At 62.0% G+C, this 27,764-nt stretch overlaps 2 protein-coding genes across 2 annotated transcripts; one reads left to right on the forward strand and one right to left on the reverse strand.

The window, feature by feature from the left end:
• Positions 1-360: 360 nt before the first annotated feature.
• On the reverse strand, positions 361-8,109 carry RNF44 (ring finger protein 44; the record flags this gene model as incomplete). Its single annotated transcript, XM_080627297.1, is given in 14 exon segments — positions 361-1,726; positions 1,985-2,084; positions 2,176-2,297; positions 2,500-2,587; positions 2,734-2,858; positions 2,935-3,096; positions 3,313-3,489; positions 3,673-3,840; positions 4,319-4,535; positions 4,884-5,064; positions 7,669-7,738; positions 7,742-7,936; positions 7,938-7,959; positions 7,961-8,109. Coding segments are annotated over 14 exon segments (1,839 nt in total). The 3' UTR covers positions 361-1,663.
• A 10,358-nt stretch (positions 8,110-18,467) lies between these two features.
• On the forward strand, positions 18,468-27,590 carry CDHR2 (cadherin related family member 2; the record flags this gene model as incomplete). Its single annotated transcript, XM_080627353.1, has 31 exons — positions 18,468-18,513; positions 18,931-18,996; positions 19,086-19,225; positions 19,474-19,527; positions 19,732-19,821; positions 20,348-20,437; positions 20,727-20,849; positions 20,926-21,069; positions 21,179-21,254; positions 21,458-21,564; positions 21,644-21,874; positions 21,952-22,107; positions 22,334-22,501; positions 22,699-22,760; positions 22,843-23,083; positions 23,180-23,416; positions 23,663-23,732; positions 23,820-24,431; positions 24,677-24,748; positions 25,020-25,069; positions 25,167-25,318; positions 25,523-25,625; positions 25,707-25,795; positions 25,970-26,044; positions 26,137-26,214; positions 26,294-26,354; positions 26,462-26,586; positions 26,746-26,859; positions 27,017-27,094; positions 27,200-27,260; positions 27,471-27,590. The coding sequence occupies 31 exons, from the start codon at positions 18,468-18,470 to the stop codon at positions 27,588-27,590; spliced, it is 3,891 nt and encodes a 1,296-aa protein (XP_080483479.1).
• Between the last annotated feature and the right edge of the window lie 174 nt (positions 27,591-27,764).

A 27,764-nucleotide genomic window follows, 5' to 3' on the forward strand; every position in this document is an offset into this window, starting at 1 on the left:
TGGCTGGAGACCCGCTGATTGGCGAGAGGCCCCTCTGGACCAATGGCGTGGCAGCGCAGGCAGCGCGGTCCCGCTCCCCTCCATGTGCCCCCGGCCTCGCACCCGGCTGCTGCCCGGGGCCAGCCCCGCCGCTGGCCCCCCGCCCCGCGGGGAGCGTCCCCCTGCCACCCTCCCACCCCGTCCCCTTGCACACGCCGCCGCCTCCCGCTCGGAGGGGCGCAGACCCCGCGGGGACGGCCCTGAAAAGTCTCACGGTCCTGCTGTGGCGTTGCGGACATGTGCAGTACAGTGCATGGCAGTATCAGCTGAGCACAAAAACCCCTCTCCCCACCCCCCTCACCCCACAGCCGGCTACACGTAGCCAAGACCACGTTCCAAGCTGGTCAGACATGCATGCATATTTGTGAACATTTACATAGGGCTGGCGTCCGCTCGGAGGCTCCCAGGCATCAGCAGCGCGCGCCGCGAGAGGAGGGCGGCCCTCACGCCACCCCCCGCCTGCCACCCTCCTCACTAAGGAATCATGCAAAACCACGGCCACGCGGGATGGCTGGAGCTGGGTAGCGGCATCTCTCCTGGCCCCACACCACCCGGCCCCACACGGTTATGGGGGAAGATATGGCAGCGGGGGATGCTCACAGCTCCCCCCCACACCGGCTGGGGCAAGGCCGGGGGTAGCACTGAAAATACACCACGAGGTTCTGGATAAACCCCGCCCTGTGGCCCCCCGCCGGGCCCCCCCGCACCAGCCGCCCAGCCAGCAGGACAGGGCACGGGGCTATTCCAATCTATGGCAGCGGGATAGAGAAACGGCAGCAGGAGCCGCGGGCCAGGCGGACACCTCACACCCATGGCTGCAAAGATGGGGCTGGGTCTCCCCCCTTCAGGCATCAGAGGATGCCACGGCCCAGCCCCAAGAGCTGTGCTGAGAATGGGAGAATGAACAGGGAGAGGGGCCGGGGCGGTGCCAGCACCATCCTCCCACTGGCTAAGACCCCAAACAGCCACAACACTCCGGGGCTCCGCTGGGCAGTCAAGGCGGGAGAGGGGCTCCGTGCGGAGCAGGGATGGAGGCGATCCTGCCCCGGCCACACCGCGAGGCTGCTGGTGTCCGACCTTGGCCACCTCCTCCGGCTGCCCTTGGCCCGGCGCTGCGGCTCGGGATGCATCAATCCGCGGCGCTCCCTTCTCTCTCCTCCCCGCGTCCTCCATGAGCAACGCCGAGGGGAGGAGCCGCTGGGGCAAACGGCCACGGAACCAAAAACGGGAGGGAAAAGGAAACGGGGGAGGGGGGAAACAAACTACCATTAAAAAAAAAAAAAGGTGACAAAGGGAAAAAACGCTAATTCCCTAACGGAGTACAAAGACCTGGAAAGTGATGGAGCAACAATAGCGTCTTTGGAGCGCAGAGGGCACGGCCACGCACCTCCTGCCTCCAGCACAACACGATTCAGGGCCCCGGGAGCGCAGCCGAGTTCGTGCCCGGCGGGGAGGAGGAGGGCTGGCCGGGAGCCCGGACTGCTCAATGCTCACCACATCCGAGGAGAGGCTTTGGGGAGGGGGGGTAAGCACAGGGTCAGGCCCTAGCAGCGGGCAGCGGCCCCCACCCCTGGCCCGGCGTCCTCGTCCTCTAGCGAATTGTGCGGCTCAGCACCCGCCTGCCTCAGTCCGCATCCCGCTGCACCTCCGACGCATCCGCCCGGCAGATCGGGCACGTGCGGTTTGCCTGCGGGCACGGAGAGAACAGGGGTGAGTAAATGGACACCCCAGTGCACCAGCAGCACCCAGGGCCCCTCCTGCACCACCACCACAGGCTGGAAACACCCCACAATGTGCCACCTCCCGGGACTGCCTGATCCCCCCTGGCACTGCTCCCAGTGCATCCTGTGGGAAATGGCAGAGGCCACGTAAAAGGCAGCACCCTGCACCTCCAGCACCCCAAAAAGCCACCCTGCAAAGGCACACACACTGGCATGGGCAGTACCTTTAACCATTTGTCAACACACTTGGCGTGGAACTCGTGGTTGCAGGGCAGGACACGGAGAAGCTGCCGGGCCTCGAAGTCACTGAAGCACACGACGCACCTGGGGGAGGTGGCCGTCAGTGTGACCCCACCACGGTAACATAGCCCCCAACCACCACCAGGCATCCCGCCTGTGCCCCGGGCTCACTCACAGGGTCTGCTCAGACTGATGGCTCTCGGGGTTGAAGCGGTAGGACGGGAGGTGCTCGATGTCTGCTTTGGTGAGTCCCCGCGGCTTGGCCTCCCCTAGCCGCTCAGCCAGGTTCAGCAGCGCCTGGAGGGACACAGAGAGACCGGCTCAGCTTGGCTCGTGCCCCGGCACAGCACTCCTCCAGGCTCTCCCCACCCTGGCAGAGTGATCCCCAAACACCCCCCCAGCTCCCTCATCCCACTGCGCCATGGAAAGCTGGAGATGATGGTGGGAATGCCTGGTAGGAGACAGGGAGCTGCTGCATGGCACACGCCTGCCAACGCACCTCGTAATTCTCCATCTCCACATCATCCACGTCCAGGTCCAGGCTGATCGTGGGTCCCACGGCCGTTGGCGACACAGGAAGCATAGAGCTGGGGTAGGCAGGACAGGGTGGTCAGCGTGGACCCACAAACCCCAACCTCCACTCTGGCATGCCCAGAGCCACCTGTGCCAATGCCATGCCACTGTGACCCCCATCCTGACCCCCATGCCCCCTTGTATCCTCCCCAATACTCACAGAAAATAGGGCAGGAAGCTCGGGTAGTACGGGGGGGGTGGCGGAGGGGGTGGCGGGGGGGGCAGTGCCTGCTGCAGCCGGTACCGCTGGGTGTTCAGCCGCCGGGGCATCATGTGGGGGTATGGCTGCAGAGAGATAGGGTGCTCAGAGCCGTGACAGCCCCACGGCATCCCCCCACCCCTCCACAGGACAGGCACTCACCACGCCGAATGGCAGTTCTTGGTGCAGCGGGTCGTGGGGGAGGTAATGCAGCGGCACGGAGGGGGACAGCGTGGGAGCATGGTGGGACTGGGGGTACGTGAAGCCCGCAATGGGGTGCTGATCCCCTCGCAGGTCCACGTCATTGTCTATCCTCTGCAGAGGCTGTGGGGAAAACAGTTATGACGGGAGAAGTGTGCCAAATACACTGCCCCATCATTAGCAGGACAGAGGCACCAGGGGAATCCCACCCATCACCCCAACTCAGACCCATGGGGGTTGCAGAAGGACAAGACCCCCAAGGTGGTCTTTGTTGGGCCACAGGGTGCATTGTGTCCCCAGCTGCAACCCAACTGCAACCCAACCTGCAACCCAACTCACCATACGCGGATGCTGGGCTTGGAGAGGTACAAACTGCCCCAAGGGGGCCATGTGGGGTGGCTGGTGGGGGGGCACTGGCGGTGGTGGGGGGTGCAGGATGTAATGGTCGCTGGAGATGATGGGGGGGAACGTCTGGTAGGAAACGGGAAGTTGTTGCATGGCACATGCCTGGATCAGCTGAGGGAGGGAAGAGAAAAACAGAGGTCAGACATCACTGTGAGGATGGCTGCCCCCTCCCCAGAGCCTCCAGCAGACCCCGTGCCTCCAGAGCCTTGCACTCCAGTGAGGTTGGATCTCCATGAGATCTCTGGGCACCCACATCCCAGGCTGCCCCCTGTGGGTGTCCCCGCTGTCACTCACCGGGGGTGGGAGGCAGCAGAGCGGGTAGTGCTGTCCACTGAACATCACTGAGCATGCTGGGAGCTGCTGGGTGCTGCACCCAGGGATGTGCTGGCCGGCGTGGATGGGGAAGCCTTGTGTCGTGACGGTGGTAACCGTGTAGGAGAGAGGGACAGGTCCCTGGTGCACCTGAGGACAAAGCGCCGAGGGCATGGTCAGGGTTACAGCCACACATGAGCTGTCCTCATCCTGGCAGCAGGATGCTGAGCACCTGGCACTAGGACACAACCATCCAGCACCACTGTCCCAGTGGTGTGCCCAGAGGAGGGGCACTCACTGCAGGCTGCGTTTGAGGTGGGTTTTGTACCCCTCTTTGCTCCCCATGGCTTCCAACCCAGCACTGCCACCATGGACGATGGTGACAGTTGTGACATGAACACTATGAGAGGACAGTCCCCAGCCCCTGGGAGCAGGGACCACCCTGGCTACACCCAAACTGGCAGAAGGACCCCAGGGTTTAAGCGCTTGCAGGACACTTGGCAGCTTCAGAGCTGGGTGCTCCCAGCAGCAACCGACCATCCTGATGGGACCCAGGGACCTTACCTTGGGACCACTGTCTCGGGGCCACCAGAGGGGCACTTTTGGCACTGAGGGCTGCAGCACGTACCTGGTCATGCAGATCCACCATGAATGGGTTCTGGTGGGGCGGGTGAGCGGCCGGGTGAAGCATTCGTGGCGGTGTGCTGGGGAGAGCGTATGCGCGGGGCTCATCTACAGGGCCGTGCGGCTGCTGGGGGAAGGCAGGGTGCAGCTGGGGCTCATCCTGGCCCAGCAGGGCTGCCAGAGGTCGTTCGTGTCGTCCCCACTGACGCCTGGCAGGGGGGCTGCGGGGCCACCGCGGGAGAGAAACAGAGCAGGAGTGACCCCCCGGGCCAGGGGCACCACAGCCCCAGGCAGGGCAGCCGCAGGTGGGTCAGCAACAGCTCGGCTCCTGGGGTGAGGTGCTGAGGGCACTGAGCTCCAGAACTGGCTCATCTGCTCACCCTGCATGTGTCCGCAGCACAAAAGGGACCACAGCTCCCCAGAGACCCATCGGCCGGGCCAGGAGGATGTGCTTCTCTGTCACAGTCTCCCCCCCAAGACCCCCAAGAACCAGTGGCTTGCCTCAGCAGATACATGGAACCATCCCCGTGTCCCCACACACAAGGGTGACAGGGCCCCACGCCCCATACCTTCGCCGGAGGTGGTCGGGGCTGCTGCAGGGTCCCCCCGAGAAACGGCGCTGGTTAAAAGGGGTAGAGGGCGGCCGCCTATTCACTGCCAGTTCCCATGGTCGCATTGGTGACGTCGGGAAGCGGATGGGCAAGCGGGACCTCAGGCTCCAGGCAGGGCGAGACACCAGCACCTTGGATCCTGCGAGAAGGACACTGGGTCACCCCAACCCTAGGGCTGCAGGAGCCCCAGATTCTCCCCAGGCATGGGCACTGCAGCCCAGTCCCCACTGCTTGCTTTGGGAAAGGGAAGGGAGGAGAGGCCAGGGCAGTTGGATGGTGCCATGGATATGCTGGAGCTGCAGCTGGCCTGGCTCCTGCCTGTGCCACCTCCACAGTGGGAGCCAGGAACCCTTCCCGTGCCCAGCACTGCCACCTGCACAAGTGACTCTGGGCCACTCCAGTGTCACTGTCCCTGCATGGCTCAGCCTGATGTTTCCTCCAGTGGGGACAGCAATGCCAATGAAAGCTTCTTCTGCTTGGGCACCTAGACCTGCACCCACCCTATCTCCTGGGGCTGGATGCAGCTTTCAAGGGGGTTAGGAAGAGCCTGTCTACCCCTCCAGTTACTACCCCTCCCACTGCAAGGCCAAAGCCACACCCCATGCAAGACACAGACACTGAATGAGAGAGACGCACTGTTTTTCGCAAGCAATGAAGGGCCCTGCTGCTGCAGCAGCATCCCAGGCTGCTCGCCAGCCCACAGGGAACCTGAACCATGGCAGCAGTTGGGGTCCAGCACATGCTTGGCCAAGCCAGGCTCCAGTGCTGCTCTAGGGGCTGCTCTCCCTTGCTGGGCTCCAGAGCTTGCTGCTCTGGACTGATGCTGCTATCCCAGTGACAGGCACAGGGGGACAGCGGGGCCCATGGCTCTGCTCTGGTTCAGTCTGTCCATGTCAACCCTGCTGCATCCAGGGCAGAACCACACATACCCATGGAGGGGGCACAGGGACAGGCTGCAGCCAGAGCTGAGCAGGCAGCTTTGCTCCCCTGCCAGCCCCACCGGCAGGTGTCAGTGGGCACACAGCCCCAGGCCCTGCCCCACCACCCCTCCTGTCCCCAGCCTGGCCTGTGTCCCCATGCCACACAGGTCATCCCCCAGCCCCAGGGAAGCCTGGCACTGCACAAGGGACACATCTGCATGGAGGGGCTGTGCTACCCCATGTGTCCAGCCCCTCACCAGGCATCCTCCTGCTGCTCCCGTGCCAGCACCCCTTGACCTCCACAGCCGTGGCCTTGGCACTGCACTCCACACACCCTAAATCCTGCTCGCCTGCAGGCTGCTGGTGCCCTCCCAAAGCAGCTCTGTCAGCTCCACATCCTCTTCCTCAGTGCACATGGCAGAGGCACACCAGGGCCAGGAAGGGCACCCTGAGCCCCAAGAGCACTGCTCAGCCCCAAGAGGAGGCTGGGGGGAGGGTCTCAGCCTAGCAGGGAGAAGCCACAATGTCACATCTGGGTGACATGCATCACATCAAGCATGGCAGGAAGTCACTGGAGTGAGCCCTGTACCACACAGAGAGATCTCAACCTCACACCCACCTACAAAAGCATGCTGAAAGCTGAAAGCAGATTCTTCTCTCTGTTATTTTGGAGGGGGACCCCAAAATCCACACACTGAGCCCCCCAGGAGCCTGTCTGGGATGCTGCTGGGGAAGGGGCCATGCTCAGGGATGGGGTTTGCTCCACAGGTGCTTTATTCTGCCCTCAAACTCCTGTCCACATGCATGCCCTGTGCCAGAGGCTGGGGCCGAGGTGTTGCAGCGGTGCTCCAGGATTAACCCCACTCCCCAGGAGCCTCCGAGGTGTTGCTGCTTCAGTTTCACATCCTCACTCTCAGAGCACACATGGTACCAGGGCACCTTCCAGACCAGGGACACGAACTGCCTCTCTCCACACAGGGGACATTAAAGCCATGCAGGGGGTCCCAGCACGGCACCCCGAGCACACGTTCCCCACCGGTGGGACATCTCCGACTCGCGGGCGGTGGTGGCTCGGCCCCGTCCTGCCCCGACCCTCATCCACATGGTGCACACCCGGCTCCCGCCATGCATCCGCAGCCACCCCGGGCAGCGGCACCGCGGTCTCGGAGCGAAGGGGACCGCTCGGTGCGGCGGGGGGCGAGGCGGCTCCCGGGCCCTGCCGAGAACAAAGTTAGCAGCGCGCCAGCGCTCACGCCCGGAGCCATCTGCTCGGGCAGCATCGGGCCCCGGGGGAGCCGCCCGCCCTGCCATCGCCTCCCCGAGGGTCCTGCCGCCCGGTAACCCCCGTCGCCGGCTCCGTCCGTGCACCCCGGGTTCCCCCGAACCGCCTTTCCCCGCCAACAACCCCGGGAGCGGGGTCTCCGCTGGCCCCGCCGCACCGGCAGCCCCTCCAGAGGGCCAGGACGCCCCGCTGCCAAGAGCCTAGCCCCGGGGGTCTCCGGGACGGCGGCACACCCCGAAGCCCTCCGACGGGCGCAGCACCCCGCCGGGGCACCGCAGCCAGCTGCACCCCAGCGCTCAGCCCCGCCGCGGGTGCAGCGCCCGGCCGGCAGCCCGCGCCCCCCGCCGCAGCAGCGGAGTCCCGCCGGTGCCGGGCCGGGAGCTGTGGCTTTAAGAGCGGCCGCTCCGGGGCCATGTGCTCGGCGCCAAACAAAAGCAATAACAAAGGCGGCCGCCGGGCCCCGCTGCTGCCGCCCGGGGCAGGTGCCGCCAGGGTTCCGAGGGTAAGTCCCCGCCGCGCTCCCGCCGCCTCCCGTACCTACCTGTACCGATGGCCTGGGCCGCAGCTCCGGTGCCGCTGCGGCGCTCCCGCCCCCTCTTGCCGCTCTTTGTTCACCGACGCCGGGCCCGGGCCTGCCCCCCCCCCCCCGCCACCGGCCCTCCCTCCCCTCCCACCCTCTCTCCCGCCCGCCTCCCGCCGGGCCGGCCCCCTCCCCGCCGCCGCTGTTTCCGGTGCCTCTTTGTTTTCCGCGGCGGGGCCACCGTGGCGGGGCCGGGGCAGGCGCGGCGGGGCCGGGGGTCGCGGGGGTGCCTGTCCCTTTAAGAACCGGCGGCGGTGGCGGGACGCACCGAGTCACAACACTCGGAGGCCCCGGGGGCGCGCGCGCGGCTGGCGGGGGGGTTGAGGATGCGGAGGGGGGGGGGGGGGGGAAGGCGGTGCGCGCGCTCCCCACGTGACCAGGCGTGTCACACTCCGCAGCCATCTTGGAAGCGCGGGGCCGGGCCGCCACGCGGGGCAGCGCCGGGCTCTCCCCCCCCGGCCCCCCCCGGGGGGCGGTGTCCTAGCAACGGTCTCCATAGAGAGGAGCCCGTAGCAACGGGACCGGCCTTGCAGGACCGACACCTTCCTCCCCCCCCCCCCCCCCCCGCCGCTAGCGGGAGCACCGCACACCGGCCCCGGTACCGGGAGCGCCGCCTCACCCCGCTGGGACGGGCACCGCGGGGGCACCTTACCTGCGGTCTGTCCCGCCGCTGCCATCGCTCCCGGCCCACTAGGCCTCAGCAGCTCCGTGAGCCCGGTGGGCCATGGGGACAGCAGCACCGTGTGCCCGGGCAGCCCATGCCATGCTCCTGCTGCCAGGTGGGTGGGAAAGCCCGGGCAAGGGGGAAGGTGAAGGCAGGAGCTCGGCTCCCCATCACCCTCCTCACCGGCATGAGAGCACGGAGAAGCTGTCCCCATCCCACCCAGCACATTGAGACCTCGCCTGCACCCACCGCCTGCCCGGCACACGCAGCTTTCCCACGGTACCTCCACACAGTTCAAGCTTCCAGGCACCAGAAAAGCCCCTTTTGCTTCAGAAAAGCCTCCCGCTCTCTCCCCTCGACTAAACAAAGAGCAGGAATCCCCCAGAACATCCCCTGCAAGCGAGCAGAGCAACGCCGGGAGCTGCACACCGAGGCTGTGCCCCCGGCAGCACCGCTCATCCCCAATCCAACCCCTGCGCTGAGGAGAGCACATCGCAGCAGCTCTGCCGAGAGCCAGATGCTGCATCCAAGGCAAACTTCCCCGTGTTAAAACGCACACTTAGAAATTCTCAGGTAGGCGAGCGAGCCAGCCGGCAGCCCTGATGTAATGCCTATAAGCCAGCCCTCCCCTGACAGCTGGGCTTTAAAGTGCTAACAACCAAAAGGGAGCTAATTAATTTGTAACATCACCCCTTTCAAAGAAAACCTCAGATCCCTGGCAACAATTTAATGATTCAGCAGGCTCATCATTGCCATGAGCAGTTGGAGTCTGGTTTGTCCCATCCCAACCCTGTGCCCAGCTCCTCCAGACCCTTCTCAAGGCCAGTTCATCAGTTCCCACCTCCTCACTCAGCTCTATCTGCCACGACTGTCAACAGCACCACAGCCAACTGCTTCTGTCCCACGGGTAGGGTCACACAGGACAGGAAAGCAGCATGCCAGGGTATCATGCAGACCTATGATGGGGTCCAGAGCCATGTGCACCATAGGCGAAAACAGCCAAAGAACTCAATCATCAGCCCAGACCTGAACGATCACCCTAAATGTCTGCATCACTGCAGCCTCTTTGCTTCAAGAGCTTGGGAGGGAAGAGGAGAAAAACAGCACTCTGCACTTTGACCTTGTCACTATTTGCGGGCAGAGGCAAGCACTGCACCTTTGCAAGGCTACCAGGACATGGCCTGATCCTGGGCAGAGCACCATCAGCAGGCAGAGGCCGCAGATGGTGGATGCCTGAGCAGACACTCCTTCCAGACCCACTCCAGCATCACCAGCTCCCCCACGGCCAGCAGCTATTGATGGCTTCAGGATCGCGGTGGGAGAAGCCATCAGTGGAGCATGGCTCACCTTCCTGTGCTCCCTGCCCAGCCAGGCTGCACAGTCCCAGTGGCAAAGCCAGGTCCAGCCACACCACGTGCAGCCATGCTGAGCCTGCCTTGTCAGTTCCAGTGAGGATGGGGCAATGCACATCCAGCCACAGGGCTACAGCATGTGGGAAGGGTCAGCTCACAATGGTCTTGTGAACAGTCACCAGCATCACATTGCCCCAGGTCTGGGATATCTGCCTGGAAGAGCCGTGTGAGGAGCCCAAGTGATGCCCCTCTGATGCTGCTACAGCAATACAGCAGCACTGGTCAGTGCTTCTAGGCCAGCACAAGGGGTCCCCAGTCCAGCTACCGAAACCTGTGACATCCCAAGTGAGCAGAACCTCCCCATGCCAGACAGCTTTAGAAAGCTCTCAACTTGCAAGGGCTGCTCAAGCTGAATCTGGCTGCTCTGCAGCCAACAGGCAGCCCATCCTTTCCCTCATGAGAGCCAGGGGCCAGCAGGATCGAAGGCTCCCAGAGCCCAGGCTCTTTAAGACACCATCTGCTGCCACAGACATGTCGCCTCCCCTGCCCCATATATAGGTCAGGTCTGTCACAGGATTAGCTGGGGTGATTCGAGTGGTGTGAGCACGGCTCTCACTGGAGGTATGCTCTGTCCCATCCTCTCACCAACACCCAGCATGCCACAGCTCACCTCCATGTTCTCCCCAGCCTTTTCCCAAGTCCAGGGAGAGCAAGAGGCCCTAGATCCTCCCCTCCCCAGTGCCTCGAAAACAAGTGGGAAGCAAGCAGCACCAAGAACCCAGAAGGCTGCAGGGGAGAGCAGAAGAAATGTCGCTGCTCTACCCAAGGCCCAACACAAGCACCAGGGTCCATGGGACACTGCAACAGCAGCAGGTAGCACAGGGTGAAGCGGGGGGGTGAGGCGCTCCCTCCCTGCGCCGCACAGCCCCAAGCAGCCAAGGCAGGACGCCTCTGCTGCGATCACAAGCCTCCCACTGCCACCCCCGGGCTGACAGCACTCCCATCAAACGCCTCCAGCCACACACACGTGGAGGATGCTGACATGAGGAGCGAGTAGCTGCACAGGCAGCGGAACTGATAACGCCCAGTTTCCTGTCGATCTCTCCCACGTGGATTCTCTGATGTCTAATAGCATGGCTGAGCTGCACTGCAGAGGGAGAACTAGCAGCATCTTCCTCCACAAGGACCAAAACGTATAGCAAGCCAAGACCTTTGAAACACGTACCACACCTGACACCATCCAGCAAGTTCAAAGCAGAAAGGAGAAGACTCACAAACAAACACTAAGCTTGCACAAGCCTTCGTTTCCTCAAGACAGGGTAAATAATCTGCAGAGGTATCTCCACCTTCCTTTGTTTGCCCTCGAAACACTGGCACGACCTGAATAGCATGACCAGAGGGCTGCTGGTGCAGCAGCCGGGCCCAGCTCAGGTCTCTCCATAGCTCAGTGGCATCAAGCAATGTGTCATGTCCTCCGCTCTCCTGGATGGACTCTTCTCCCCCAGTAAGAGCGCATGAACCATGCTCACCTCTGTCTGTCCCAGCATCCTGCAGCAGTCAGTTCCACAGCTCAGCTGCATGTGGGTGGGGGGAAAAAAGCAAATGCTGCCACGTCCTTCCCAACCTGTTGCCTGGGCAGCCTCCCTGGTCCTCCCTGTCCTTCCTACCACAAGACACCGCAGTTCAGGACTCCATCCTCCTTTGCCCTTCATGTTTTAGTTCTCCTTTCATACACCTCTTTCCTAAAACAGACCCAAATCTCTCCTTAAGCACAGCCAGCCCAGGCAGCAGGGATTTAGCCCCTTCCCTCTCCCCACACAACATCCCTGGATGTCCCCAGCTCACCTGCCACCTCTCCACAAGCATCCCTCTGAGTCCAGCCCACTCTCCACATGCTGTGGACCGTGTTAGCATCTGCCAAGTGAGCAGCGAGGGCAGGAGGGGCTGGGCTCCAAACACCTTCCCCACTGCTCCGCAGGCTGGGCTCAGGCAGAGCAGCAGCGGCTGGAGTGGTGGCTCCAGGGAAAGGATATGGCAGAGCCAGAAGTTGGTGGACAGTGAGGAGCAATTTCATTACTGCTCAGCAACACAAAGCTTCTCTTGGAAGCACCAGTGACAGTCAGGAAGTTGGGCTGGGTGTTTTGGTTTGCGTTTTATGAAGCCTGCAGGGACACCGACAACCTGCAATGATCATTCTCAGAGAGGAGCTCAGGGAAATTCCTGATTTTCAGCAATCATTTACCCTCTTTTGTCCTTAATATGAAATTCACCAACAGGCTGCTTACCAGATGCACCAAAACAGGCAGTGACCACAGCCTTAAGCACGAAGGAGGCTCGCTGCAATACCTCCCCAGTACATCACTCACAGAGAACCCTACACCAGTGCCTGGAGATGGTTTTAAGAGCAAAAACATGACTTCCAAGCTGACAGCCCCTGTGCACGAAGCACAACTGTGCAGTGACAGCAGAGCAGCCTGGGGCACAAGAGCTGGCTGACCTCTGCTACAGCTCTCCACGGCAGATCTTTATTGTTCAGCACTCCCACAAAGCACAGGCATGGACAGAAAAGCAACTAAGATACTCGGCTTAAAATGCAAACGCAGCCAGAGAGCCCCAGCAGCACAGCAGGGAAAAGACAACCTGCCCGAGGGGACCGTGGCTCAGCGCTGCCAGGCTGAGGGGAAAAAGGACCAGAGTACGAGCCCTCCCTTCCCAGAGGTGACAGAAAGAGGTGCTGGAGCCCTTGGCACCACCATACAGGCTCACCTGAGAGAAAGCAGCTGCTAACACACACCACTGCAGGCAATCGTTAAGCTGAAATCCCTTGTCCTGCTTCCCAGGGTAGCCAAGGAAAGCCCACAGCCACATCTCCACAGCCAGCAAGGCCAGGTCTCCAGGGACCAGGCTGCAGCCAGAAAAGAGTATTCCCAAGGCCTGTCACGAGTGCTGCTTGTTGGTGACACTGCTCACTTTATCCTTTCCAGCTGTGTGCATGGCAAAGGGTAAGTGCCCTGGGGTGAATCTGCTGCCCAGAGAGCGGGCAGGCTGGCTACCCTCAGCACCCCTATGAGCTGACAGCATGGACCCACACTGCTCCCCTCCAGAACCAACCTGGAGCCACCCAACATTCTCATGCAGCTCTGTGACCACAGGGCTCAGGGGCTGGCTCTCCTAAATTCCTGCCACGCCAATGTCAGAGGGCTCTGGGAGAGCACCAGCAGCTTCCTCACTGTTTTAGCAGTCTCTGGACACATCAGACTGACACCCCATGGACTGTATGCAGACCCCTTGGCCAATCATTCTCCTGCACTGGGCTGGTGTCAAACCATGTTTCTTCAGCTCACCCCAAGCAGGGAGCCGAGGGATGGTGGGAAAATGCCATGGACCAGCTCCTCAATTCAGAGATGAAAACCCAAAAGCATCCAAAAGCTCCACACTCTCCTGCCAACCCCAGCAGCACCTCCCCAGCCGTGCCCCACGGCCTCACGTGGCAGTGAAGTGGATGCATATAGGAGGCGTGGCTGGAGTGACAGTGTTAGAGCTTGTGTCCGACACACAGTGAAGCCCAGCTCTGCAGCTCTCATTCACAAACCCCACACGCTCTGCGCAGGTATTGAGAGCTCAGTGCCCACAGCCCCGGGGAAAGCACACCTGGATGGAGGCAGCCCAGCGAGCAGGGGGCTCCCGGACACGCCGATGTCCACCAGCACGAGGCCCACACCAAGCTCTAGGGATGAGGAGAGCTCTTCCTACAGCAGCCCCTGCTCAGCTGGGAGCCCACCTCCCCAGCGCCAGCCCCTCTGCTATGTCAACACTGGGGACACTGGGACACCTGGCAGGACAACCAGAACTTCACCCTGTCCTGCTCTGCTCCCAGTGATTTCACTCCCCACCATGGCCCTGGGGTAACTTCACCAGCCCTGCAGACACCTGGAACAAGTGCTGGGAGCTGAAGCACGGGCCCTACCTGCCAGCTGCTATTTCATTCCTCTAATGGGTCCATAAACCAGGGATAATTAAATCTCCCCTAAACTCTCTTCCATTTAAAATAAAAATCTATAGTCCCTATTTCATTAGCTGGCTCTGGGTTTTACAGCTTGATCAATGCCCCTCACAGAGCCCCGGTCCCAGGCAGGCAGACGCAAACACACAGCAGGCAGCTTCCACCACACGAATCAATGGGGACTCACAAAGTCTCCTCTCCCCATCCTTTGTTCCTCATGCACCAGAGGGGACCCACACAGCACAGCAGGTAGGGACAGCGTGTTTCACTGTTCCAGGGAACACTGCTGCCACGTGTGGTGGCTTCAGAGGTCAGATTTAGCACCTGGCAAGAGCTGAGGCACTGGCGATGCTTCTCCTCCAGTGAAAGGAGGGCTGAGCATGAAGCCCAAAAACACAGACATGACCCTAGAGGTGAGGCAGCATGTGGGCTGGGAGACACCTCTCCACTCACTCCAAGGTGAGGAGGGACAAGGCTCAGCTCTTGCAGCCCCTCTGCAAGCATCAGCTGGGAACCCAGAGCATTCACCACCATCCTGACCTCCCCACTCCCAAGCGCACACTCACCATTTCCTGCCCTTCCCAGCTCTCCACTGCTGCCCTGCCACACACCGCCTTGTCCCCGCCAGCGTGCCAGGCCGGCGGCTGTAGCAGCCGGGGCTCCAGATGGCTCTCACCACCCCTGCAAGGCTCTCCCTCCACTGCAGCGGGGAGCTTCCAGCTCCTGGCAGCAGATGGAGGGACCACAGCAGCAGCAAGAGCTGCACAGGCAGCGGCCAGGCAGAGTGCCTGCCTGCCCGCAGAGTGGAGCTCAGCACACTGGGTCAGCACCCATCACACCAACTCCCTCTGCTACAGACACACATCCATCCCTCCCACCTTTGCTCAGACAGAAAGGGCAAGATCCCTGTCTGCTGGTGTCAGGACACTTCGTGGGGGCAGTCCCACAATGCCAGTGATAGACCACACGACCTGGGCCTGAACCCTCATCTAGACCAACCCGCCTGTAGGCAGGCCAGAACACTGGTACCATTCCAGGATCATTGCTATGATGCAGGAATTAGCCACCAGCCAGAGCACCTGGCTCCAAGCAAGGCTGGGGGGACAAAGCCACATCACCCACTGCAACTCTGTGCATGGCAGCATGCAGGGGGGCGACAGCAGAGCCTCTCAATCACATCCAAGTGGCTCCCACCTCACCTCCGGTGGCAATACCTGCCCCAGATCTATTGCCCAATGCAGAGGAGCGCAGACAGGTGCTGAGGGAACGCAGTTTGCCTTCTAAACCAAACCCACTGCCCCAGGACGTGATGCCGCAGAGCGTGGCTCCCACTGCCGAGCCAGCCTCGAAGCAAACACCCATAGGTGACAAACAAAGGCACCCAGCAGGCGCTCTGCATTAGCTGTATTTTTAGACACCACTATGGAGCCGGCCTTATTATTTTCATTGCAACGTGCATAATTACCCACCATGCACCGCAGTGACATCAGACGCAGCTCCCCTCCGACCGCCACCACGGCCGGCGCCCGCTGCTCCTCTGGGGCTCCGGGCCCTGGGGACTGACCTGTTCCCCAGGCTTTGCCCTGTGCATCTCCCCAGGGCGCGAGTCAGGGTCATGGGGAGCCAGAGCCAGCAGCAGAGCAGAAACAGGTGCAGGTGGCAAAGGGACCAAGCGAGGCAGTGACACAGGACAGTGAGGAGAGGAGCACAGGGACACACTCCAGAGCTGCAGACACGCACAACCAGCTGTGCTGGAGCACGGGGCCACGCAGAGCTTGTGGCCGAGATGCCAGCACTAAACCGAGACACACTCGTGGGAACAGGGACTGTCCCCATCTGGAGGGACAGCACCAGCCTGGCCACAGGCTGCCCGCGGGGCTCAACCTCTGCCCAGGAAAGCAAACCCTGGAGCACAGCCCAGCTGCCCACAGCCCGGCCCCATGCATCCTCTGCAGGACCCGGCTGCTGCGGCCCCACACAGGGATCCCCCTGTCCCATGGCTTCGGTGCCATCCCCAGCCCATGTCGTTCAGGGCTCATTCCTTTCCCACCTCTTCCCCGTGTACAACTTCCTGCAGAGTTTGGCCACTTCTCCTCCCGTACGCCCGGTGTCTCGCCCCGAGCCCGGCCCTGTTCACCGAGCCCGGGCCAGGCAGCGGAGCCTGAGGCTCCGGCAGCGGAGGACGGGGCACCCGGGGCCGCAAAACTGGCCTCGGCAGGAGCCACCGGCTCAGGCCCGGCCGGGGAACGCGGGAGCCCTCCGAGACGGGGCTACGACCGGGGCAGCCCCCGCTCTGCCGTCAAGGCCCCGAGGGGCTGCAGGGCTCCGGTTCCGCCGCCCTGCCCGATGCCCCAGGCAGCCGCCTCCGAGAAGAGGCTCTCCGAGAACCGGGGCTCCTCCCACCGCCGTGCGGCTGCCGGTGCACCGGGCCCGGCTGCCCTTTACAGCCCCAGTGCCCCACTCAGCCATCACCCCCACCCACCGGGCGCTGCGCTAGGCCCCGGCCCCGGCGCACCGGGCCCCGCCTGCCCCGGCCATCCGCCCCCTCCGAGCCTCCGCACCGGAGCCCGCCACGCACCGGACCCCACTCGCTCCTCCGCCCGCCGCAGCGGGCTTCGCAGGCTCGAGCATCCGCCCCCCTCGCACCGGCCCCTGCACGGGGCCTGCCAGCTGCCCTCCCCCGGTGCACCGAGGTCGGGCTCCCCACCCTTCCGCACCAGCTCTACCCTGCTCCTCCCCGCAAGCCCCAGGCCCTGCCCGCTGCCTATTTCCCGGTGCACCGGCCCTGCCCCGCGCAGCTCGGGCCTGCGGCCGCCGCCTCGTCCTGAACCTACCGGAGGCGCTTCCCTCGCCGTTCGCGGGCCGCTCGGTGCCTACCGCGGCCCTGCCCGCCGCTCAGCCCGCTCGCATGGCGCGGCGGCCGGGCCCGCCGGGCTCGGTGTCCGTCCCGGTGCCGGTGCCGCTCCCGCTCCGGCCTCAGCCCGGCCTCAGCCCCGCCTCATGGCGCCCCCGCGCCCGCCGCCCCGATGGAACCGGCCGCGCCGATGGGCGCCCGCCCCGCTCCGCCGTACTGCGGTCAAGAGCGGCGCCACCCCAACCGCGCGGCCGTAATGCTCCGAGCGGCAGCGCACTGTAACGTGCCGTGCCGAGCCGAGCCGTGCCGAGCCCTGCCGAGCAGTGTAAAGCCGAACCTGGCCGGGCTGTGCTGGGGAAGATGTCCCAGGACAGCCCGCGGGGGTACCCCGGAACAGATGGGGGCAGTGTGCAGGGGAGTGTCCAGCGCCATCACCGGGAGGCTCAGGGTCATCTGTCACCGTGGGACAGCCCTGAGGGGCTCCAGGGGTACCCCCAGCAGCCCATGGGGTGTCTGTGAGGTGTCCCAGGGCAGCCTTCGCAGGGGCTGGGAGATCCTAGACCAGTCCTGGAGGGGTTTCCTGGGGTAGGGTGCCAGGCTGGCCCCCTGTACCCTTTCTCTTGGGGGTCCCTGACCCAGTACGGGGGTGAGATGGGGACCTCGGAGCATGCAGGGTGTCTGGGGGGGGATCACAGAGCTTCCTAGGCATTCAGACCTCGTGGGTTCCCCAGGGAATAGGGGTTTGGGGACCAGGGTAATGGAGATGGGGGTCCCACAGGCCCAGGGATGTCTGTGCCCCCACACACACACATTCAGCCTTCTTCTGCCTGAGCGGAGCTGCACAATCCTCCCTTGTCCCCAGCGGGTCCAAAGTAGGTCAGGGAGGCTGGGCTGAGCCCCCAGGGAGGGGAGCGGGTGGCAGGGGGGTGCAGGGGCTCCAGGAACTCACCCCAGGAGCTGCACCACTGGGTTGCTGCCCACCCCTTGTCCTGGTGAGACCCCAGTGTCCCCAGCCCAGGGGATGCAGGGCTTTTCCCCAGCCTCTCTCCAGTTCCCTGGGGTGGTTCAGGATCCCTCCACATCCCCACAGGCTCTTTATCCCTCCTGGGAGGCAGTCCCATCAGTGAAAATTGGGATGGCTGAATCCTGGGGGACGGTGCCCTACTTGGGAGGCTGGGGCTGAGGAGAGAGCATGGGGGTGGGCTGGGTAGGAACTGGGGGTGAGCACAAGCAATAAGAAAGGTGAGAGAGGGATTTCTCACCCCTTAATTGCAGTTAATAATTGATGAACTCGTTTACTGCAGGAGGCAAAGGTCTCTGTCAGTGTCAAGGTGCGAGCACAGAGCAGCCCAGCCAGCAGCATCCCCAGTGACGGGGCCACAGGTAAGAGATGTCAGCCGGGGCCTGGTCCCCCTCGGGGGGGGATGGGGGTACCTGTCGGCAGTGATACCTGTCGGCAGTGATACCTGTCTGCAGTGATACCTGTCGGCAGTGGTACCCGTGGCACAAGGAGGGGTCCCCACGGTGGTGTCGCACATTGCTCTTGGGCTCTAAGCAGTGCTTTGGCCCCCGTGAGCTGGAGCGATGGAGCCTCCAGCCATGCCCAGAAGAGGCTCCTGGGGTCCCCAAGCACCCCCATGGTGTCCAGCACCTGGAGGCCAACCCTGTCCCCCCCATGCCATATCCTCAAGAAGCCTGTGCCCACGAGTACGGCGTGGAGCCTGGTGCTTGCTCACCGGCCTGGCTCAGCAGAGATGACAGCCCCAGCAGGGTCCCCACTGCCCCAGTGGCCTCTTCCCAGGAGGGGTTTGGGGTGGCTGCTGGGAGCAGGGACACTCAGCCCCGGGCGCTCATTTTCTGGTGTGTGCCTGCAGGCTTGCTGGCAGGATGGGATGGCGATCGCTGGTGGTGCTTCTCTTTCTCCTGGCAGCAGGTGAGGACTTTGCTCAGTGGTGGGCATGAGTGGATGGGAGGTATTAGAAGTGCTTTCAGCCCCCAGCACTTGTTACGAATTCTCAGAGGGCAGCTGGGACCCCTAGAACAGCTGCCCACCCCACTGGCACCTTGGAGACTCATTGGCAACCTTGCTATCCCAGGACAAGGCAGAGTGGGCAGGGGCCAGTGGGAATAGCATCCAGCACGGGTGCTGCAGCTGGAGGACAAGCATGGTCTGGAGGTGGGAGGTGTGGGATGAGCATGAGGAAGGTGAGAGGTTGTGGGTGTCCCTTGTGTTCTCTGGAGATCCAAACTGCAGCTGGGAGCTGGGGCTGGAGATAGGTGGACATGGGGGTGCGGGATGCAGGAAGAGCAGGGCACAGACACGGGTGCTCAGCACACCTCCTGCTTGTAGTTTCAGGCAACACAGTCCCCTTCTTCAACATGACTATTGTCCATGTGCCTGAGGACCTGGAGCTGGGTAAGTGGGGCAGTCTTGGGGAGGTCCTGGGGTGCAAGAGGAGTGGCTGAGGGTCCTTGGGCAGAGGCTGACCCTGCCTGTGCCCCCAGGCCAGGAGGCTTTCCAGCTGACAGCTATTGACATAGATGGGGACACACTCACCTACAGCATCAGCGGGGAGGACGCCTTCTACTTCTCTGTCAATGCCCAGACAGGCGTTGCGACACTGAAGAACTCCTTGGACCGAGAGGTGAGGGCAGAGACTGAGCTGTGGGGTCTGGGGTGAAAGGGATGGAGGCAGAGCCTTGAGTCCTGTGGGAGAGCTGCCCCTGGCAGTTCCTGTGGGTCATTCGCTGGCCTCAAAGACCAGCTCCAGGGGGAAGAGCTGTCTGGGAGCAGCATCCCACCTGGGGTGGTGGGTGGCAGGGTGTTAGGGCTCAGTTGTCCAAGGACTGAGCTCTTCCTGGCCCTGACCATGTCCTGCCTTGTGTCCTCCAGGTCAAGGCCAAGCTCACCATCACCGTCGAAGTGTCTGATGGGATAAACAATGCAGTGAGTGCTGGGGCATGGGCTGGGGGCTACAGCGGGTGATGGGGACAGGAGCAGGGTCTCAGTGGAGCTATTGACAAGACTTGTTGGGGAAAGGGCAGAGGTGGGCTTTGCCCACGGGTGGGTGATGCTGCTGGCTTTGGAGCCAGAGAGGGTGCTGGGTGCCATCTCTTGCACCCATCCCATGCCCTCCCTGACACCTGGCAGGTCTCCAGAAAACTCACCATCATCGTTGACGACCGTAACGACAACGCTCCAGTGTTCCAGTACCTGCCATATGAAGCCTCCATCCCCGAGGTACCTCCTTGGGACCCCTAGTCTCCCTGGACAGCAGGGCAGGGGTGGCTCCTGTGGCATGGGTGTGCTGGCAGCAGGACACCAGTGTGCAGGGAACAGGCAAACCCACACCCAGGTATGATGTTGTGCCTGGGCGTGGGGCACGACACACAACACTCCGTCACAGCCTGAGACGCTGATGCCTGACTGGGACTCTGCCCTTGTGATTAGTTTCTGATCACGGAGTTCCTGACTCAGGCCAGGCCAGGGTGAGGCAGATCAGGGTGCAGATGGGGTGAGGGACTGACTGTTGGAGGACCCTCCAGCAGCCAGCGAGGGTGGCAGGGGGGGATCCAGCCTCTGCCCAGCATGAGCAAGGGCAGCAGCTCACCCCTGAGTGTCCCATGGTGCTAGGCAGCCCCTGGAGCCCTGCAGGGCCACAGCACCCCAGAGCAGGGCTGGCAGGGCCAGGCTCAGTACCACTACCCCTCATCTCCCCCCCTGTGCTATCCTGGGAAATGCCACCACCACCCCACTGTGTGCCCAGAACACAACATTGGACAGCATCATCTACACCGTGTTTGCCAACGACAGTGACACTGGAAATGCCTCCAAAGTCAGCTACAGCATCCAGGAGGTGAGCACAGCACATTGCAGAGTGGGGCATGCTGTATCCCATCCCACCTCCCTGGAGCAGAGGTGCTGGGTGACCCGGCCAGGGGCAGCCCCATGGCTCTGGGGGAGAGGTGTGTTGGGTCAGACGGGCTGGTTCTGCACCCTCTGGGCAGTGGGTGCAAGGTGCTGATCAGTTGCAAGCTGGGGATGCAGGGGCCAAGCCTGGCAGAAGGATGGGGGCTGAGCCTCCATCTCTGCTGGGGCACCTCTGCTCCCTGCCTTGGTGACACAGAGGGATGTCCCCTGCTCAGGTGATCCCAGACAACACAAACAATTACTGGCTCTTCTACATCCGGCCCAATGGGAATGTGGTGCTCAATGGCTCACTGGACTACGCCAAGAACACCTTCTACCAGATCAAGATCCTCGCCAAGGTGGGGAACAGCCAGGCTGAAGGTGCGGAGCTGCCAGGTAAAGGGGCCAAAGGACTAACGGTGCTCTGGTCCCCAGGATGGCGGGGGGTTGCTGCACAATGTGATGGTCTTCCAGAACAGTTCAGCCTACCTGTCCCTGACCATCACTGACGTGCCCAACCTGGACCCACTGTTCCTCAACGAGCCCTATTCTGGCTCCGTGCCTGAGAACTGTGACCTGGTAAGGAGCCTGCTGGCTGCAGTGGCATGTCCCCAGGGTGTCTGGGCCACCAAGCACAGGGGTGGCTGGAGACATCATAGGTCCTGTCCTGATGGCCATGTCCCTGCAGGGCACCAGTGTGCTGACCGTCACTGCCATGGACAGAGACACAGGGGTGAATGATGAAATCTTCTACAGCATCACCAGTGAGTGATGGGGCAGGGCAGCATGGGCAGGGGGTAAGCAGTGGCAGGGTGGGATGGGCAAGGTGAGGGATCAGAAAACAAGGGTCACCACAGGGAATGGTTCTGAACTCCCAGGCCCTGCCAGCCTGCCCTTGCTGGCAGAGAGAGGCCAGGCCTGTATTTCCTAGTGGCTGCAGCAGGTTCCTGCTGTCCCCTTGCCATAGATACCAGCATCCCCTTTGCTATCAATGCCACGACGGGCACCATCACTGTGAGTGCGCCCCTGGACCGTGAGCAGCTTCCAAGCGAGGAAGTGCTGCTGGAAGTCAGGGTGAGTAGGAGGCAGCAAGGAGAACCCCATCCTCTTCCTCTGCCTGGGCCCCTCCAACCCTTTCTCTCCTCCTGCCCAGGCACGTGAGAAGAACCTGGACATCTACGGCAATGTGGCCCAGGCCAGCACCCTGGTGACAGTTACGGTGATCGATGTCAATGACAACAAGCCCCAGTTCTACAACTGCTCCCTCCTGAGCTGCAACTTCTACACTGATGCCCAGAGCAACTTCATGGGCAGCATCATAGAGCACTCCTCCTCCAGACTGCCCGTGTCCAACCTCAACATTGTTGCCCATGACCCAGACAAGGTGGGAGCCCATCCAGGAGGCTGGGCTGGGGTGCAGGAGTTTGTGCACCCTCACTCCTGTGTGTCTCTCACCTGCAGGACATCAACAGCAATTACAAGCTGTACCTGCAAGGTCCAAATGCCAACGCCTTCACTGTCTCCCCCACAAATATCATGGGCACAGGGGAGGTCCAGATCCTGGTGCAAGACCCGGCTGCTGTGGACTACGAGATAAGCCATGTCATGGTGGTGCAGGTGAGACCCACAGGGCTGGCTCACCTTGGGGACAGTTCTTGCTCTTTGCATATGCTGGGGTGCAGCAGGGACACAGCTCTTCTCCTGCAGGGTTCAAAAGTCAAAGCAGAACATGGCTCTGCCCTGACAGCTTCTTTAGTGCAAGGGGAGCTGGGCTGGGGTGTGACATGTCTCTTTCCCATGCTCAGGGACCCATGGGAGACACTGTCCCTTCTCTGTCCTGCAGATTGTTGCTAATGACACAGGGAACCCCACGGACTGCTGCTCCACAGCCACCGTGACCATCGACCTCATTGACAGCAACGATCACATCCCTGAGTTCCCCCAGAGCATCTACAACCTGAGCGTGATGGAGAACAGCCCTGATGGCACCATCATCTCCCCAAACATCACGGTCAGGCACTGGGCAGGGAGTGGGCAGAGCTTACATCCCCTGAGCAGGGTGCTGAGCATGCCTGGCCCCACTAGTGCAGCTTGCATGGAGGGAGCTGGTCTCTCCATGTGTTTTTAGGGTGCTCACTGCCCATGGTTGGCACCTCAAATTCACCACTGCTCTGGAGGCTGAGGCAGATGCTTCCTTCTCTCTTTCAGGCCTACGATCCAGACAGTGGAGTCCTGGGCCAGATCACCTACCAGCTGCTCCCAGAGAGCATGTATGTAGGGGCACAGCCAGCCACAACCAGGGCACTGTTGCAAGAGGCCTGAGCCTCGGTAATGTCTCTGTGTATGCCATAGCCGTAACACCTTCATGGTTAACGCCACGACCGGGGCAGTGCTGGTGCGGAACGGGAGCTTGCTGGACCGGGAGACTCGCTCCATCTACTATGCAAACCTTCAGGCCAAGGATGGGGGCAACCTGGTGGGCACCACGGTGCTGGAGATCACCGTGCTGGATGACAATGACAATCCGCCCATAGTCATTGGCTCCTACTTCATCTCCGTGGAAGAGGGGCTGAACATCAGTACACAGATCCAGGTATGCACTGACAGAGGTTGACAGGCGGCTGTTGGACAGGAGCAGGGACTGTCCCCGAGGTGCCAACAGCCATGTTCCAACTGCTGACCTTTTCAGGCCATTGACAACGACGAGCCTGGCAACCCCAACAGCGAAGTGGGCTTCAAGATCTTGCCAGGACCATTCAGTGACAACTTCACCATAGATGCAGCCACAGGTGAGATACACAGCAAGGAGCCGCTGGACCGTGAAGCCTTGGAAGATCAGCGGGGGCAGATGGTTGTGACTGTGGAGGTGTATGACCATGGCGTGCCGCAGCTCAGTACCTTGGTGAACGTCACCATCACTGTGGGCGTGAGTCCTGGGCACAAGCGAGGACACACTGGGGCAAGCTGGGGCTTGGAGCTGGGGTGGATGGGCAGGGAGGTGATGTGGGATCCCTGGCCATGGTAGAGGCACTGTGTCTCCTCTCTCTGGAGGAGGAGGGAATAGTTGATGCAGGAAGGCAGGAGAGGGCAAGTGTCTGTGCTCCTAGCCCCAGCCTGCTATGGGGGACCCTGTTTCCTGGAGCAGCTACAGCCATGGCTTTGTCTCCTGCAGGATGTGAATGACAATGCTCCTGTGTTCCTCAACCAGTCCTACGAGTTCTCAGTGTTTGAAGACTCTCCAGGTAGAAGTTGTGTGGCCAGGACTGTGGAACCAGTGGTGGCCCAGAGTGTGTGCCTGCTGGCCACTGAGTGTCTGTCTCCACCCACAGGGGCCCTCGTGGGTAACGTGGAGGCCACAGACGCCGACCGGACAGAGATCAATTCCCGCATCTCCTTCCTGCTTGAGAGGAGCAGTGGCTCTAGCAACTTCTTGATCCGCTCGTCCCGCCTGGAAGCAGGGCACTATGTTGGGCAGCTGACCGTAGACCCCGACATGTCCCTGGACTATGACACCCTGCAGGAGAAGTTCTTCTCCTTGGTGGTGGTGGCGGAGAACACGGCTGCCTACGATGTGGGGGACAATGCCAGCGTCCCAGTGGTGGTCCACATCTTAGACGTCAATGATGAGCCCCCCACCATCCAGCCGGTCTCGCAGGACATTCACGTGAGCGAGAACGGCACGCAGCAGGGGCTGGTGGTCACACTGGTTGCCTCTGACCCAGATACCAACCACTCGCTGGTCTTCGAGGAGCTGGCAGTCACCTGCTTCAAGGATGGGAGCAGTGCCGGGGATGTGTGCTGGGACTGGTTCCTGCTAGCACCCAACGGCTCCGTGCTGGTGAACAGCTCTGACATCGACTACGAGCTGTGTGACACGGTGGTGCTCACGCTGCGGGCTGAAGACCTGTACACTGAGAAGGGCAACCGCTACAGCCAGAACGGTAACGGCACCCGCTTCCCGCTCCTTCCACCACCACTGAGCATGGTGGGTGCTGGGAGCTGCCTCTTCCACCTCCCAGGTGTGGGGAGCAGGGTGGGAGCTGCGTGGTTTGGCAATGGAGAGAGGGTGTTCCCAGCTCTTTTGGACTGGAGCCTGCTGGGAGGATGAGGCTGTCACAGAAGCAGAGGAGGGTGCTCCAGGGCTGCTCTGTTGGTGACCAGAGTTCTGCTTTTGGGATATTTGCAGAAACCCTGAGGATCCTCATCACCGATGTGAATGACAATGCACCAGTCTTCCTGCCTGTCACGGAGACCTTTGGTGAGCAGCTGGGGTTGGTGCATCCTGTGGTATCCTCCCTGCACCCACACATGCTCTGACACACTACCCAGCAGCAGGGACCTTCTCCCAGCAGGGAGACAGGGCTGAGAGAGGTGCAGGGTTTATTCAATGTTTTCCTTGAAGGCTGTGGGGCTTAGGGCAGCAGGGGTAACCTCAGAGCTCTGCTGAGCCCTGGGGCTGTGGGGCATGGGGTCTGCAGCAAGCCTGGCTGCACACCAGGGTGAACACACCGTCTATCTTTCCTTGGCAGTGGTTGTCCCTGAAATCTCCCCTGTGGACCTGCAAGTGGCTGTTGTGAAGGTGAGGACCTGTGTGTGTCTGTTGGGCTCACCCATCCCCACTGCGGGCAGGTGCTGGCCACCCCTATCTGAGCTTCTGCCACGCTTTGTCCCTGCAGGCCACAGACGCTGACTCGGGGCAGGGGGGAACCATCAGCTTCTCCATCATCAGTGTGGTGCTTGTGGAGGACAACGGGGTCAGCCGGCCCTTTGAGAACCTCTTCAAGCTGGTGACAACGACTGAGAAGGACGTCTACATCGGGAGCATCCAGTGAGGCCGTGAGGCTGGGCTGGGCTGGGCTGGGGAGGTTGCAGCAAAGCAGAGGTGCAGGCAGGGCCAGTGCAGGCTGGAGAGGGGACAAAGCCATCCTGGGGTCCTGCCCTGGGCAGGGTGGAGCCTGGGGGATGACAGGGACATGATCCTGGGGGCATCCTGTGCAGCCCAGTGTGATTGTCAATATCCCTGTCCTCACAGGGTGGCCAGCAACCTTGATGGCTCACTGAAGGGGCAGTACCAGGTGACAGTGGAGGCTCAGGACAATGAGGCACCAGTGCACAGAGTACAGACTGGGCTGACTGTGAGTGTCACCCCTGGTCTCCCCATCTGCGGACACCCCACACCCTGCCCAGCCACACTCACCCCCATGCTCCATGTGCAGATCTTCACGGTGGATCAGAGCTACCGCATTCGCCTCCAGTTCGTGACAACGGTGGAGGAAGTCCAGAGTAACATCCAAAGCATCAGAGTGTAAGGGGAGCCAGGCCAGGCTGGGGAGGTTGGGGTGGTGGCTGTGCAGTGGGGGACATGAACATGCAGGCTGTCCCCACTGGAGCCAGGGGCTGCAGGGGGCTGAGCTGCTTCCCGTGCTCATGAGTGGAGCAGGATGCCCAGCCCAGCCTCCTTCTATCCCTCCTGTCCTAGGGCCCTGACCGCTGCGACCAAGGCAGGAGTGCACGTGGTATCAATCAAGCGCATGGAGGACACCCGCGCTTCCCAGTGAGTGGGGCCCTGCAGGCAATGGGGAAGGGGACACTGGGGTCGGGGGTGTCACCCTGCGTCCTGCTCACCCCATCTCTTTGCTCCTGCAGGGTGGTAGCCCAGTCAGTGATGGAGGCGTACTTCGTCTACAGCAACGGCACTGCCCTGGACGTCAACCAGCTGAGCATGTGTGTGCCGGGCCAAGGGCCGTGCATGGGCACTGCTGCACACCTTGACATCCACTCCTATCTCCTCTTTCCTTGGCAGGCTCATACAGTCTGACCCACTGATCCTGGCTGAGCTGGTCAGCCTGGGCCTGGCCATCATTGTGAGTGGGGCTGGGCGAGGGGCACAGGGACAGGGCACCAACCCCTCGTGAAGATGGGGCTTGGTTCTGCTGGCCAGGGCTGTGCCCTCACCCCTGCTCTACACCAGGGCCCTGGGGAGGTGGTGAATCCCACCAGGGAGACAGAGCTGATTGGCATCATCGCAGGGCTGGCAGCATTACTGCTCATCTTCATCCTTATCATGACCCTGGTCTTGGTTCTCACCTCTAGGAGGTACTGCACCACCTGCAACCCCTCCTGCCTTCCCCTCACCACCCTCATCCTCACCAGCACTCCCAGACTCACCCCTGCCCTCCATCCCCCTCCTGCCCACCCCATCCTAGGGCCCAGCTACCCCTGCCCCTCTCACCCACCCTGTCCCTGGATTTGCAGCTACAAGAGGAAGCTGAATGCAATGAAAGCTCTGAAGGTGGCCACAACATTCAGCCCTGCCATGGTGCAGCAGGGTCCTGGCATCCCTGGGACCAACCAGTACAATGCAGAGGGGTGAGTGTGGAGCTCCTCCAGCATGAGGGGAGAGCCCAGCCATGTCCCCACAGCCAGAGGCTGCAAGGCTCGCTGCACACCCCTCCTGCCTTGGGGACACAGCTGTCCTGGGCTGCCCCATGGGACGGTCCCTCACCTGCCACCTATCCCTGGCCAGGGCCAACCCCATGCTGAACCTCTCACTTGATCCCTCACATGACTTGGGCTTCCACGAGGACTCCAGCTCTGTGGCCAGGTGAGCTCTGCAGGCAGGTCCCAAAGGCCATAGGGCCGTCACCCTATGTCCCCACTCCACCAGTGCCTTTGCCCTCTGCTAACCCCCACCCTCCACCCTCCACAGCATGAATTCCCTGGATGAAAACACAGTTAATGCACCTGGGGACGAGAAACTCAAGGCCAAGGTGAGTGTTAAAATCGCTACTGGTGCCCAGCAGGAAATCCTGCCACAGCACCCCATGCCCCCTCCTCTCTGCTGGCTCCCCAGGCTCCTGGACCCCTCATGTCCCTTCCTCTTCATCCCCTTGACAGCCTTCGGTTCCTGGGAAGATGGGAGAGTGTCCCTGCCCCGGGACCCTGTTCCCACCCCCTCAGATCACACTCTCCTCCCACAGCAGGGCAAAGTGGAGCTGACAGACCCCTCTGACAAGGAGGTGCTCGTGTCTGCCCTGAACCTGAACCAGCCCAGAAAAACAGCGTACATCAACACCACCTTCACGACCACGGACTTGTGAGCAGGCATTTGGGGTGCAGCTGGGCCAGAGCAGGACTCAGGCAGCTGCACTGGTGATGTTGTGTTCAGAGGCTGGCAATAAACCTGTCCCACAGCAGTCACAGTGTCCTGTGCCCATCAGAACGTCTCCTGGGGTGCTCAGCCAGCTTGGGGGTCATCTCTCCTGGCATGAAGA

The sequence above is a fragment of the Psittacula echo genome, assembly GCF_963264785.1.
Source record: "Psittacula echo genome assembly, chromosome: 11".
NCBI lineage: Eukaryota > Metazoa > Chordata > Aves > Psittaciformes > Psittacidae > Psittacula > Psittacula echo.